Below are 14982 nucleotides of genomic sequence, written 5' to 3'. Positions count from 1 at the left end.
GAACGGGGGAGGGGGAGTAGCACCCATGTGCCTTCTCACATATCACTGCTTCCTTAGACTATAGCGCCTCTTGATATGCCCAGATTAAAGGAGGAGACGCTAATGGTATTCATGTTTCAGAGGGCGCCAGATACTTTCATCAAGATGTCTCGGGTCGCTCGGCGCACAGGGTTGCACGCTGTCTACTGTAAATATGGGCAAGTTGTCAACCCTCTGTTGGCCTTGACTCATAAAAAGTAACTCTCTCTTATTCACTATAACACATCTGAAGCACTGGAAAAGGAAAGGCCCAGGACTGAAGTCGTTCAGCCTGTGGAGTTGATGGGCTTTGTGTTTAGGGATGGACTTTTCCCCCTGAAGGCATCTTGAAAAGTGGAGCTGCAGTCATCATTTCATCACTGCACTTGGCTGAGTCGTCCTGCATCATCAGTGGAGCAGACAACCTTCATACCTCCATTACCTCTCGCAGAACTGTTTGTTCCCTTTCACCGGCTTCACTTCTGTGGGAAAACACAGCCACGGCCCTGTTTGTGTTTTTAGATCAGTGAGACAGTGGTAGCGAAACGTGGCCTGGTCCCACGAAGAATATGGACGATGAGGAACGTGAGCCTCGCGTCTCTGCTTCGTTTGAATCAGCTGCATCGCGCTCTGCGCTGCTCTGCACCGTTCTCCGCATTGCATCTCGCAATTAAAGCAGATTATGCCACAGTTCATGCAGTAATGGGGTGATATCATTCAACAACAGAGGAGCCGGCTGTTAAAGACCTCGCACACCCACGCGGGTATTTTCACTTGTTGTGACTAATTAGACCTCTGCTCAGGTTAAAGCCGGCCTGAGGAACGCTGGGATTATGGGGTCACCAAATTTTATGAGCTTCATGAAATTAGCGGTTACAACGAAGCTAATTGGCCTTTTGTGCGAGACAACAGAGACACTGTAGCGACCAAATACACAAATGTAGTTGTGCAGTATTATTTACTGTGGTTGGATAAACTGTAGGAGATGATGACCGTGATGATCGGCTCAAATTAAGCAAAAGGAGGATTTTAACTTGCATTTAATTACCAGATCCGTGCGATTTGAATCCAGAAGTCAGGTTTGCTGCCACACCTTGTGTCACCTGCACCTCCGCGCCTCTGGTCGGGGTCAAGGGTCACCCGCGCAGCGCTGGAAGCGTTTGTGCTTCAGTGGTTTCCCCTCTGATATGCAGACGTAAAGCCTCCTATCGCCGTCTACAAAATGAAACGCGCTCCGCGGCTGAAGGTGCCGGGGATTATGTTTCCACAGAGAGGAGCGTGTTTGCCACAGTCTGTACTAGACAGTGGAATCTCATGAATGCATTCGGTGCAGCCACGAGCTGAAACCTTCGCTGACACTTCTTTGCAAGCGCTCCTGTTGCGCCGACTTCACCGGCCTTGTAGGCATAATTAAAAAACTCCAGGAACAGGTTCTCATTCAGTCAATCACGCCTCCGCGCCGCCGCAACTGAGACTCACACCCACTAATGCGTGGCTTCTATTTTCCTATAGCGTTTCAGTGACGAGTCAACAGGGGAGACCGACAGCAACGATGCTGTGGTGATGTTAAAAAGCTGTGCAGCAGCTGACAACAACACCTCCACACGGCCCCACACACACAATGCATCTGCACCCGTTTCCCTCCCAGGGTGACACGCATGCACTGGTTGGTGACATCCATCCAACTGCACATGATTCATTGTGATGATGACATGATGAAATAATTGCGTGTTGGTTGATGTGATGTTGTGCGACGGGGTGCGACGCGTACAGTAGGTAAACAAACGCATTGTTCTCCCCGCACTGAGCCTCGCTGCGGTTGCTATTTATAGGCAGCCTCACCTTCACCTCTGGCTGATGATGGTCTCCATCAGGACAATGAGGTCAAAGAAGGGCCACGGACCTTTGGCTGTCCCAGCTTTCTCTGCTCCCCCGAGTGAGCCAGACTAATGAGGCAGGCAGCTGCTCCCTGCGGTGACCTGAACCTGGGAGATGCACAGACAATGTCACCTTCGCATTCAGGCCCGTCACGAGTGCACAGCGAAGCTGACGCGTGGAATCGGGAGAAGACGTGCGCAGAGATTAGGCCGCGGACAGCGAGCGGCGCCTACAGCCGCCGTGAGCCTGGGTCGCCCCGTTCACCTGTTGTTCTCCCCGGTCTGGGCACACTCCTATTAGCCTATGCTCATGTTCTCACTGTTCCTCACAGAGGAGTATTGGTTTTAGACATCTGTTTCCAGAGCTTGGCAGAGTTCAATAAAGCGCAGGGAGGATAGAAATGCTTCTCCAATGTAATTAGGGGACTTTGCCGAGACGACGAGTACAAATGTGGAATAAGAAGGTAAAATCCAGCAAGGCTGGGTGATTAGACCTCATTTGGATGTCTTCTACACACTGTGACGAGCGCCTGTTTCAGGGCAAGGCAGTTGCTCGGATCGAAGGCCCACAGTGTCTGGGATTATGTGTCAATTTACCACCCAGCTGCAGTTCTAGGCTCTACAGCAGAACATGACTACCTCTAATTAGGCCATGCTACCAATTAGGGCCCTGCAATAGGCTGCAAGGAAGGAGACTGAAACCGACCATTGTTTCCTCCCAACAACACAATGTTTTTTTTATGTCCAGCAGCTGCCAAAGGCTGGAGCCCGTTGACCGGGCTCCCGTTATGCCGTCCGTAATGAGGACATTAATGCGACGCCGTCCGCTTTGAAATGTGTCGACTCTGAGCGGTGCATTGATGCCGTTCACCGCGCGGCTCCGTTCACGCACGGCCGTGACCTCCGACTGTCTTGTGATCCCACAGGTAGCCAAGGTCAGTTCCCCATAACTCAGAATGTGACGGTGGTGGAGGGGGGCGCCGCCAACATGACCTGTCGCGTGGATTACAATGATAACACTTCCCTCCAGTGGTCAAACCCTGCACAACAGACCCTGTTCTTCGGAGACAAGAAGGGTGAGTATTAAACGCAGGATAATGGCTTCAATGATTAAATGATGAGCTATGATGAAGATGTCTGTGACAGATTACTACATCTGTACCTTTCTTTTTGTGATGCTCTAAACTGCCCCTGTCTGAGCTCACACTGGCTCACTCCTAATGAATTTATGTCTCCGTTTGCACAAACAAAACAAAAATAGGCTGTTTCTGAATTGGACTTTTTGTAATCACGCAGCACTCACTGTGTTGTTTACAGCCTGTGGATTGTGCAATGATTGGCCTTAATTAGCATATTAGCTGCCCTACATTTGTGTTGCTGTTTGGATGTCACTCTGGAAAAGGAAGCGCACTGTTGCAACCTTGTGAAACGAGACCCGAGCCGGAATGAATTATAATGTGCTCTCACCAGCCAAATCCAATTTAAAGGTGACAAAAGTGCGGGGTTGATAAATTGGAGTTGGGGTGAAAGGGAGTGGAGCAGTGGGCCGGTCTTGTGAGGGGTTGAGGGTGTTCATCTCTCAGTGTTCCTGCAGCATATTACCCGTTTCATTTATGCTGTAGCTGCTAATACAATATCATTGGTTTGTGATTGAAGATGAACTTTCCCTTTGAATAACAATTGATGGGAGCGAGCGAGCGAGAGAGACGCCACAGTGAACCGGCAAAATGAGAGTCGCGGTCTGGTTTGAAGAAATACTTTCTGCCTTGCAAGTGATTGGATTTAGTAATGAGGTCTGAGGTGTTTTATTAGATGAAATTACTTCCAAATACAATTAAATGGAAGTTAACTGAATCTTAAATAGATACTCGAATGGTGTGAATGTGCCCAAAGGATTTGAATTCAAGCGCAGTTCATTCAGCCAAAAACCTATTTTTATTGTTATTTTCACCACATTCGTTTCATATTTCACCAGATTCGATCGAACCCGTCTTCACCTCTTTGTACATTGAAAGGATGTAACACGCGATGAATCATTTATGTGGTTCCTTCAGCCAGTTAACTGTTTTGTTCACATATCTCCCTCATATCTCCTGCGAGCACAAAGCCATAATCTGCAGACACTTGTAAATGCTGCCGCTCCGAGCTCAAACAGCGCTCGCGTTTAGAGCGCTCTGCCCTCGTTGGCCACTCATTCATATGACAGAATCCTGTTCCTGAGCGATGCGGATGGCAACATGAATGCAGGCCACTCGGCAGAGGTTGCCAGGGCTAAGTGTGGGAACACTTCCTCTCCATCTCCTTTTAAGCAGCCAAATGAAAAGCTTTATTGGCACAACTAATGCGATGCCTGTGAGGCCGTCGGGAGGAGCGGGAGGCGTGGAGCAACGCGGCTCCATGCGAGGGAGAGGGTGGGACACCTGGGAAGAAGTCTCTGCTGTGCCAAATCACCAGTTAATTGCTTGGCAGAGGGCTGCGACTGTCCTTCTCCCGTTTGTTGAGCTTTCTTGTAGGCGCCAATGACAAATGTTACATTCAACCTCATACTAGCTTCGGCCCAACACTGAACTGCAGGCCGGCTGAGCGCCGGACGGCGGCCGGGTGAATTTCCTGCTCTAGGTGTTCATTTGTTTAGCTGTGTTTTTCCTCTCTCTTCATCCTCTCTCTCCTCCACGTCTTCGCTTGCTCCCGTCCTCCTGGGTGTCCATATGTTGGCATTTGAGGCACATGCAAGTTTGAGCCACTCGCTTTAACAAAGGCGGTTTGTCATTGGGTTGCGTGTGTGTGTGTGTGTGTGTGTGTGTGTGTGTGTAATCCAAAGGAAATTCAGCTTTTACAGCTTTCATGTGTGATTCTCAATTCTCAACGCAGGCACAAGCGGCGGCGATAAAAATACATCTGCTGTGCTGTCTTAAATTAGACAAAACACTGTGAGGCATTTTTTTGAAATCTATGCTCACTATTTTCCTCAAGCTCCGTATTACAGATAAGGGCATCCGTCTGGATGTGTTTTTAGCTTGATATAAATGGCGAAGGAGGAGGCGGAGTATTAAAATGACCTTTTAAATCCTTTTGAGCAGCTATAGTGGAGTAAAAAGAAACAAAAAAAATAATAAAGTTCCATATTATATCAATTGAGTTTGACAGCTGCTGGGTGAAGTGAGACAAAATCTGATCCTTGCCCCAACTATAATTTGCTCCATTTTAATTCAGGTCTGACAAAGAATGAGGAAAAAAATGAAAAAAGCCCCAAAGAGTAGCTATTACAGCCAAGGAGAAAAGGGACTTTGTGTCTTTGCAGACATTCAAAGGCGTCGAAACCCACAGATCTGCTCCAGTAAAACAGTGCGAATAAAGTTTATCTATTGAATCTAACACTATTTATATACATGAGCGGCCTGCTGATAGAAAAGCCCAGACGAGAATGACAAAAGATGGGTTTTTTTCTGATATAATGTTATGTCATGAGACTCCAGCATTCTCTCTGCTTCAGGTAAGTAGGAACATGAAGCGGCACCAGCCACTTGTCTACACAGCAGTAATAATAATGAGCGACAGCGGGCAGACGACGGCTCAGTAGCTTCACGTATGGCGGTGGAGAAGCGCCTCGGTCTCATTCCGTCTCGTAAGAGGCTCAGTAAACCTTTTCCCACAGAGTCTTAACCTTGCTGTGTTCCCAGAGCCAATCCATAAGGGTTGGACTGTCTCTGCATATTTGTCTAAAGCCAAACACAGCCTCCTCTTCTATTATGCCAGCTGGCTCCTTGGCACAGGCCTCCTCATCCATTATGTATATCAGAGTCTTGGTTGATTGTTGCCACCTCAGAGGCTTCAGACTACACAGTGGCAAGACCAACATGTGCGTTCTACGCGCTACTGACACAGACCTGGGACGACACCGAGAGATTGTCTCAGTAACGGGGCCAGCGCATCATTCATGCGTTGGACCAATTAGCAGCGCCTGGTGAAGGCGGCGTCTTTGTAGCACGGAGCCACGATGAAGAAATTGATTTGGACCATATGTCTCTGGTAGAATTATCCCTCTTATACGTTGTCAGGGTTGTGAGTTATTATTGCTGAAAAGGACAAATGAGACTATTGCTGTCCTTTGCTGTCTTCATTATGATTTACTTCACTTTTCGCTTCTGTGGGAAAAGGATAAAACCTAAGTAGCGACGCTGTGGTGAATGTTAATGACGCTCCTGCAGGCATGCATGATGGAAGCGGAATCTTTTGTCAGATACGGTGAATATAAATAATGCAATTAATGGGAAGCCACTGCAGGTTGCGAGTCAAAGGCAGATAACAAATTGCTCATTTGATCTGCAGCACGTGCTCGTAGTGGAGATATGGAGCCATACAGCACGCGTCGGCCCGCTGTGGCGAATTGTACATCACTTCTTCCTTATCGCAGTCCCATCTCTCAGAAGTCTGCGGTTCATCATTCATGACATTTAATTGGGGCATTCAGCTTGGATCATAAAGGTCACAAAGCAAAATTGATCTTAATTGGCTTGTAGTAATCAAAATGCTGTTATGTGCCAAATGAATGCCCTAATGTGAGCGTTAAAACATTCATTAGCTGCAGAGAATGAAGGATAATTACCAAGGATGCAATTACTGGAGTGAGAACCAATGAAAGCACATTTAAACGTCCATTCTGGTAAACACACGTTTGATGGTGAGCTTGATCCACGTCAGTAGGTTCGGCACCAAGCACAGCTCTGACCATGACCGGTAATAATAATAATAATAATAATAATAATAATAATAATAATAATAATAATAATAATAATAATAATAATAATAATAATAATAATAATAATGTACACTATTTTTCTTTAGGATCAGGATCTCTTGGCTGCAGTGAAGAACGTCCTTTAGGAACAAATGGGCTTTAAAGTGTTTGGGTTACCTCCAGCTTGACTGTGAAGGCACCATTACCGCTCTATACGGCCGCCTATTACCACTAATGTGAAGAGCTGCTCTTGTGTTTGTTCTGCTAAGCTCTGTGCCACGCTGCACGCTCATGTATAATGTATAGCAGCCCTTGGAATAATGCGTTTCATGATGCTGAGATGTTTCCATGCTGCATTGTAATGTGTCTTGAACACCCAGATCCGAACCAGCGGAATTATCTTCAGGGCCCTTCTTATGTTTTTATAATTCAATTTAGAGACGGAGGACTCGGCGGCGGCAGAAAAACCCCACAGTGTACAATCAAGATTATGTCAGTAGGTTGAAAAATGGATGGACAAAAATATATTCAGTGTCATTATTCACCACTTGAATAGAGGATGGAGCCGAGCTGCCGGGAGAATTCCTTCTTTCCTTCCCTCCTCCAAGCTCTGAAAATGAGTCCAATTTGAGTAGCATCTGCTCAGTGGGATCTCTGAGAGCGCAGGCAGTAACAATGGCCCTCTGGAACAAGGCCCTTTCCTTCTCTTAATTGCAGCCACATGTGTGGTAGGAAAGAGCCCCTTGCCTGCACCGCCGGCCCTGGAACGCGTCCAGAATCGCCCACGCCGTCGCTCAACGAGCAACAGCCAGCAGCAAACACGCTCTAATTGCAAAGAGTGGAGCCCCTGGCTGGAGAGCAAGGGGGTGGGGGTGGTGGGGGGGCCGGGGTTGGGGGGGGGGGGGGGTGCCAGGACCCTGTGTTCTCGCTGAAGGACGCCGAGCGCTTTCACATTCCAGGACTGGCTTGGAGTGCGTACGGGCCATGTAAAAACGGGCAAACGCTGTGGACGTACGCGCTTTGGCCGAACCCGAGCGGCATCGGCTTGTTTCCAAGACTAATGGGGAGACGTGAGGCGGCCTTTCCTGTCGGGGCTGTGAGCAGATACTTCATGGTTTCTGGACTGGAAGCGCCGGCTAACATCTGCCTGCTGCTCAGCGGCGTGCGGATCGCGCTCGTGCACGTCAGCATCGTGCCAAACTCTGCTAAGTTGCTTTGAGCACATGCTTCGCATACCAGACGGGTTTCTGGGCATAAGGCGTTGCAGCAGCGTTGAGGAAAATCGACCTACTGTACAACAGCTTGTTAAAAATGAATCTGACAAACTCTGCCTTCTCAGGAGACCTTGGGTCGGTTCTCCTCTGACGTGGTCGGTTGCGGAGACGACTGTCAGGGAAACAAGTCAAACATTACTTTGCATCAAAGGGCCACAGCCACTGTATCCCGTGGCCCGAGGGGGGTGCGGGGTGTCAGTTTTACTGATTTGAGACAGCCTTGGTGAGGCCTCCATCACGGGAGATGTACTGCGCATTAAGCTGCCATCCCGCAAGGCTGGAGCGCACGCAAGGTCAGGTGCAGATTTATGCCTCCTCCCAAGCAGAATGAACAGAGCAGCGCTACCTAGAGTTTGGGGAAAATGAACCTTTTCATCACATTGATTTCCTGAAGCACCTGGAAAAAGGCTTTGTCAGCTGCCGGCGTTTGGGTTTGATTGTGACGGATCTGTCCACAAGCCGGGCTCCCCGCCTGGTGGCTCCTACTGTTATGGTCTCCTGACCAGATGCTGCTTGAGTAATAGATAACGCTTGTCTTTGGGTTATTCAAACCTTTGCACCTCGCGTTCTATCAATGTGTGTTTGACCCGTGTGCTGTGCGGAGCCCCCGGCTGTCTGACAAAAGAGCATCCGTCAAGTTTTGCTTAACTGTAAGTTGCTGCTCAGCCTCTACGTCAAACTCTCCGAATCACTTTTTCAACTGCTGACATTTAAATTCAGCGCTGATTTGATTGTAATGTGATATTGTTCCGAAGATAAAATGAGCTGGAGCCTATTTAGTGCTTTAAATGTCACCCGAAATCATCAGTGGCCTGTGCTGCATTTGGGCACAGTTTGGTATTTAGAGTGATATTCCACATCTATTGAATCAGGCGACGTTTGGAGGCTTTCTTCAGCTTGATTTCTTGTTTATTTCACTTGATTTCAGTGGTTTACGGGACAACTTCTCAAAGTGCTTTTGCTGCCTCGTCCTCCGTTGGCGCAGTGTAATCGGTGCCGCTGTGAAACGAGACTAAATGTGCTGTTATTGAGCTTCAGGGTTTGTGTTTGTGCGCCGTGGGAGCAGCTAAACGACGACTGCTGCATGCACTGGTCCCTTTATTAGGTACACCTGTAGAGTATAGCTCCACCCGGCTCCTCCAGGCGCTCTACTGGTCACACCATTATGGTTAAAGGCAGAGAGGCGCCATCGCTGACCTTCTCTTAGAAACCCAGCGTTTGCCGGCTTCCTGGAGCGAGGGAAGGTTACGACAAAGCCTCCCCTCGTCTTGGTTGTCAGACGCTGGGGGGAGTGCGCCGCGTCGCCTCCTGGAAGGCTCTGATCCTCTCAGCCTGTTCTTCTCATGTCTCCTGACTTCCTGTATGATGTGTGCTTAAACCCCATCACCTCTCCAACGCACCTATCCACCAAAGGGGATCGCTGTTTTCTGTCAGAGCCTCTGGGCATTTTCCTCTGTAGCGAGGATGCTTAACTACAAAGAACATCAAGCAGCTTTGTTTCAGGATGTGGTTCGCTACAGTGCGACTATCAGATGTTTGTATTAAGCCCCATAGCGCACAATAAGCCGACTCTCTGATGGCGCAGCGTGGGGCGTTTCATTCTGACTTGAAGATTGTTTTTATTTACGCTCCTCTTTATTCTTGGATAACAAAGAGTATCTAATAAGAAACTTATTGGGGCCAACAATATCTTCATAGCCAATCTTAATTTATATATTTTTAACTTTTTAGCGCTGGTGTGATTATATGATAATGATCGTCAAATGATATGGTGTAATTGAAGCTGAAGAACTGTGTTGTTGATAATGACCTGACTGTGTAAATCTAATAGCCATTTCAGCCAATCTAATTTAATTGTATCGCGTGTCTGCTGCGCGTGTTTATCGCAGAAATCAAATGGGAATGCAGCCAGTGATTAATGATTTTCATAGAGATGTCTTTCTTTTATCTGATAACACGCCACTTCACATCGGCCACGTTGATTAACTCCTAATCAACTGCTACTTCTGCAGCATTTTGCCGCGTTTGTCCCCGTGCTGCACAAACTAATAGAGCTCAAATGGGTTGTGATGAAGAGCGTCTGGAGAGCGGACCGGGCCTGAAGGGACGGAGGATTATGTGTGTCATTTATTCAATGGAGAACCGTCCTGTGTGCCCTCTGTGGTGGGACGCTCGCTCTGGAATGAAATCATGTGATGAACAATGAGATCTTTCCACATCCATGACTCGAAAACAGTTTCAAGCTGTTTCAACAACCTTTTTATATCACAAAGCTCAATAGCGGTTTTATCACCAGCAGCTGGATTATTGTTATTTGAGTAAAGCTTGAACAAAATTGAAAGTCAAATATGAAATTATTAAATTGTTTACTGCAGTAACGTCTCCCACGTTTATGCATCGAGTCTTTATTTCATCATATTGCAGCGACTCTAAAACGATTAAGTTGGAGAATAGTCATCTGTAACTTCGTAGCTCTACAGTTAACTGTGGTCAGACCATATGAATGCTCAAACATCTGCTGCTAAAAATGCTAAAGTGAGTATTAATGTGCAGCAGGAGTGTAAGTGAATGTTAGCTTTGAATGTAAACTAGCCAAATAAACATTATAATGTAGGACTAAGTTGTTTTCCCCTGCTGCTATGCATCAGTGCTTACAGTGATAGCTTCTCTATTCTCACTGACTATGAATGAGTCTGCCTAGAATGCAAATGTGAAGAAGGTGTTTCAAATCATTAGCCACAGTGTGTGTTCGCTGCGTTCAACAACAATTTAAAAAGAAGCCGGCGCACCGCAGGTTCCGGTGCCGGTGAAGGTCGCCTGAATGACCCGCCGAGCTTTTACGGGTCGGGCGGCGGCGCTGGGGACGGCGCGGACTCACGCCCTTTGCTCTCTGTGCAGCTCTGAGGGACCACCGGATCGAGCTGGTGCGGGCCTCGTGGCAGGAGCTCACCATCAGAATCAGCGACGTCAGCCTGTCGGACGAGGGCACCTACACCTGCTCGCTCTTCACCATGCCCGTCAAGACCACCAAGGCCTTCCTCACCGTTCTGGGTGAGCGTGTCCGTCTGTTTCATCATTAAAGCCCTGGATCATCACTAAGACTCTGACAGCACCGGGACCTTTAATCTGCTGTTTTTCTGCTTCGTAGGAAACTAACTTTGTGTTTCATTTTAGCCTTTTCAAAAGAGATGAAAGTTAATGTTTCTATCTTTAGTTTTCTGCCAGATGGACAAAAAAAAACCTACAGGTTTGAAACCTGTGTAAACAGACAGGTGCGTCTATAAAGATATGCGAAAATAGTCCAATAAATGTCAGCTCCCACACACTATCGGCACGTAGCGTTTAGACGAATGTGTCTGTAAGATGATCTTTGCATCCAGACAGCAAGTCCTTTATGACCCAGCTTCAAATACGCAGCAGACGTGCAGCTTGAGCTCGTTACTGGAGGAGAGGAGGACGCAGCCGTCAGTCGCGTCTACGCAACCGGTTTTTAATACTGGACGTATTAAGTGTTGTGTTTATTGCTGCGTGTGCGCTCCACAGGAGTACCAGGGCGACCGGAGATCACGGGCTTCACCAAACCCGCCAAGGAGGACGACGTCATCACCCTCACGTGCACCACGTCAGGCAGCAAGCCGGCTGCCAACATCCGGTGGTTCCGCAACGACAAGGAGGTCCAAGGTAGGTCCGCCTCCACGCCGTCACGTGTCTGTCACGCGCCCGCCGGCCGGCGTTGAACCTCCAACCTCCAGCGTCGCTGTCCAAGCGATTCAGGACAGCGCCTGTCGCAGCCCGGATGCGGGTTCTGAGGCGGGCCCATATACGCAGGGTTCTGCACAGTGGTCTGTTTACTCTGCCAGTGAGGCGACGGTGCTCTCGGGTCAGCGATGTGCAGCACGTCTATCAATCATGCAACACTTAAAGAGACGGCAACAATCTCATCGGCTTTAAACGAGGAACGCGTCTAAAGGCGCGTTTCTGCTCATGCAGCAATGAGCTCGTTAAATGTCGCGTGCTTGGAGCTGAAACCAGGCCGCGTGCACGGCGCTCAGCTCGACACACATCCAGGTGTTCATTTATCCGACGGTTAGGAATTCTGCGCAGACCCTGGTGCTGTTCGCATGTAATGAGTTGATCTTGCCGGTTCCCCCATTTGTCCTTGTCAGCCTTGAAACCGTGCATCGTTTCCTCCCAGACTCCTTTTCCCTTAAACACCACTCGTTGCATTGATAGGACGAGTCCAGGAGGATCCGAGAGGAGCCCCAGAAGGGCAGCAGGCCCGGCTCCACCCCGGCTGGAGGGAGGACGACACCCTGACTGACAGAAACAATACATTAGGCAGCACATGGTGTGATGTGTGGTGATCGAAACCAGCAGAGGTTTCACGCCGTGCGCCTCACAAGCTTCCGCTTTCTTGTGTACCTCATCCCGAACCGTGTGAAGCGCTGCTCTTTGTATTCTTACAGCTTTTATCGGCGTCTCATTTCTGCTTTAAACAACCATAAAAAAGACAAAAACTTGAAAAAAAGACAGGAATGGAATGTTTTTCCTCAATTTGATGGCGGAGGTAAGCGGCGTGTCGCTGCTTTAATGTAACGGAGCCCGCTGCGGAGACTCGGTGTAACAGTTGCTCTTTATTGAAGATTTGCACCACAGAGCTTTTTCCTGGTGGTTCTGTCTGTGGCGCGGTGATTGATGGCAGAGAGTCTGGGATATGAAGTTTTCTCGTTGGGATGACGTGCACGTAGGTTTCCTGAAAGGCCAGTGGAGAGCTGGCACACGGCATCCGGTCCAGACAGGCTGTCCGTCTCCAGAGCCTCTGAGATTATACAGAGATATAAAATACGTGCATGTACACGCATGCAGAGAAAATACAAGGCTTATCGCCTATGGCCACTTTATTAGGTACACCTGTCCAGGCTAAGCCAATCAGGATAATGCACTCCACAGTTAATTAGACCAGACCAGACTGTACAGGTGTACCTAATAAAGTGGCCTTCACTGTATATAGGCCAAGTGCCGTCTGTGTTGTGTACAGCTGTTCTTTTGAGTTTGACTTTTTATTAAGCCACTTGGGCAAACAGACGTGGTGTGACGCATCTCCAAGTCAAAGAGAGGCAAAGAGCAAAGCAGAGGCTGCGAGGCTCGACTTAAAAACTTCATTTCCATGTCAAAGTGTCAAAGTGGAGGAGTGTCAATCAGCGCCGCACACCGAGGCTCGTGCGGGCGCCGCTCTGAGGCGTTGTTCAGCGAGGATGTGCTGCGAGCAGCGTGTTCTGCCATTGGTTCGTCTGTGCTAGATCATCGCCGCCGGTTTCCGCTGTCAGTCAAACCTATCCCCACCGGGGGACCGGTCTACAAAGCTGCGAGACGGCAGCAGGTGTAATAGCGAAAACATGTCATATTTATTTCATGCTCTGATGATTTTGTTTTTCAACAATTTATATTAGAAGCACGCAGCATTACAAACCTCAAAATGCAACTGTCATCCGGTGTCAAATTATTTGTTTGCAGAGTATAGAGCCATACAAATTACTTGTGCCACTGAATGACAGCGAGGCTTCAAATTGTAATCTACTGAGGGAACAATCCACCCGCTGTCACTGGCTTTGCATAAATAAAGTGGCCCATATATTATTTCACAGTGAGACGAGACCACATTTAAATGCATGTATGTTGTTAGTTAGTTCAATTATCGCGGAGTTAAATCTGCGTGCGCCGCCTCATTAAGAAGTGGACTCACAAATGAGCAAATGAAGTAATGAAAATCAACTTGTTTTGTTTTTATTTCACCTTTAAGTCGACTCCATCTTCCCTCCGTTTCCCGATCCCACCAAGCGCTCATCAAATATTCCCAACACGCTTGAGTTTGTTCCAAACTTTTAATTGTGACGCATAAACAGCAGCGGCAGCGCTTCCGCTTGTCCAGACGTCCGCGAGAACGGAACCCCGGTGCGGCTCTGATGGACGTCACCAGACGCCCTCCGGTCCGAGCGCGCGGCCTCCGCGTGAACACGGCAGACTGACAGCTTTCTGCAGGTTCGTCCTCGCCATTCAGAACTAGATCAAGTGTCTCACCCGTGCGCGAGCTCATTATCGCGCTCACACAGAAGGACGCGCGCACGGATGACACGCCGGTGTTAGAGGCGCGCGGCCCTCGTCTACTGTATCTCACCGGGTTTGCTTGTGAATGGGCTTTTAATCAGGAGTCTAAAAGCGGCCGTTATGCAATGTTTTCTGCTGCTCCACCAGAATTACAGAGGCAGATTACAGAAATACAGCAGCATATGTTGAAGAAGCTCAAAGTGTTTTCTCACTCTCTCTGCCTCAGATGATGCTTGGAGCTATTTTTAGATGCTCACTTTTCAAACTCCAGCGCCGGCTAATCTGTTTACCTCTTGGCACAGTGTTTATTTGCTAAAGAAACAAAAAAGTCCCGTTTAATGGCTTCATCCGTCCGCTCTGTAACCAAAGGCATCACATGCTATTCCCACATACACTCAGCACTGATCTTCTGCCCCTTTGTAACAGCTGCTCTTGGCTCCAGCTGACCTGAACTCAAGGCAAATGCTGCCCTGAATCTGTTAGTTGTTGATTTTTAACCTTTTGTGCTAATGTTTACTGAGACCTAAAGTTAGATGTTATTTATCATAAACACGCTGCTCAGCCCAGTTTTCTACTGGACAAGGCACCATCGAGCAGTTCTCATTCATTATCTGCTGATCCCGTTTTATTTTGTGAGACAGTATCAGAATCATTTAAAATCAGGGATGTTTGACATTGATAAAAAATGTATATTTACCATGTTACAGGAAGGTAAAAGTCAAGGTAAAAATTCGCTTTAACACAAGATAATAACAGAACGTTGAAATGTGTTACAGTCTTTACTTCAGTCTGAAACACAGAGTAATGTTGAATGTTGAACTGAATCGTGTAGGAATTCATGGAAACAGGCTGCATTAGTTTGGGAGGAGGTTGTTTTTCCACATCCTTTACAGTAAAAGGAGGTTCCCTGTTCTGTCTGGCTCTGTGTCAGTCAGCCTCACGTTGGTTTTCCAAAAGTCCTCAAGGACTT

The 14982-nt window shown here is 48.0% G+C and overlaps 1 protein-coding gene across 5 annotated transcripts in view; it reads left to right on the top strand.

Annotated features, from left to right (window-relative positions):
- The window catches only part of cadm2b (cell adhesion molecule 2b), a 91085-nt gene that overhangs the window by 67603 nt on the left and 8500 nt on the right, over nucleotides 1-14982 (top strand). For all 5 annotated transcript variants that reach the window (XM_029170882.3, XM_029170880.3, XM_029170884.3 and 2 more), the window contains 3 exons: nucleotides 2822-2971; nucleotides 10806-10958; nucleotides 11451-11588. In XM_029170882.3, the coding sequence (XP_029026715.1) occupies nucleotides 2822-2971; nucleotides 10806-10958; nucleotides 11451-11588 (441 nt within the window). The remainder of the gene's footprint in view (nucleotides 1-2821; nucleotides 2972-10805; nucleotides 10959-11450; nucleotides 11589-14982) is intronic.

The sequence above is a fragment of the Betta splendens genome, chromosome 13 (assembly GCF_900634795.4).
Source record: "Betta splendens chromosome 13, fBetSpl5.4, whole genome shotgun sequence".
In the NCBI taxonomy this organism is placed as follows: domain Eukaryota; kingdom Metazoa; phylum Chordata; class Actinopteri; order Anabantiformes; family Osphronemidae; genus Betta; species Betta splendens.
Note: the sequence above shows the minus strand (reverse complement) of the source record. Positions and strands in the feature narration are given on the sequence as shown.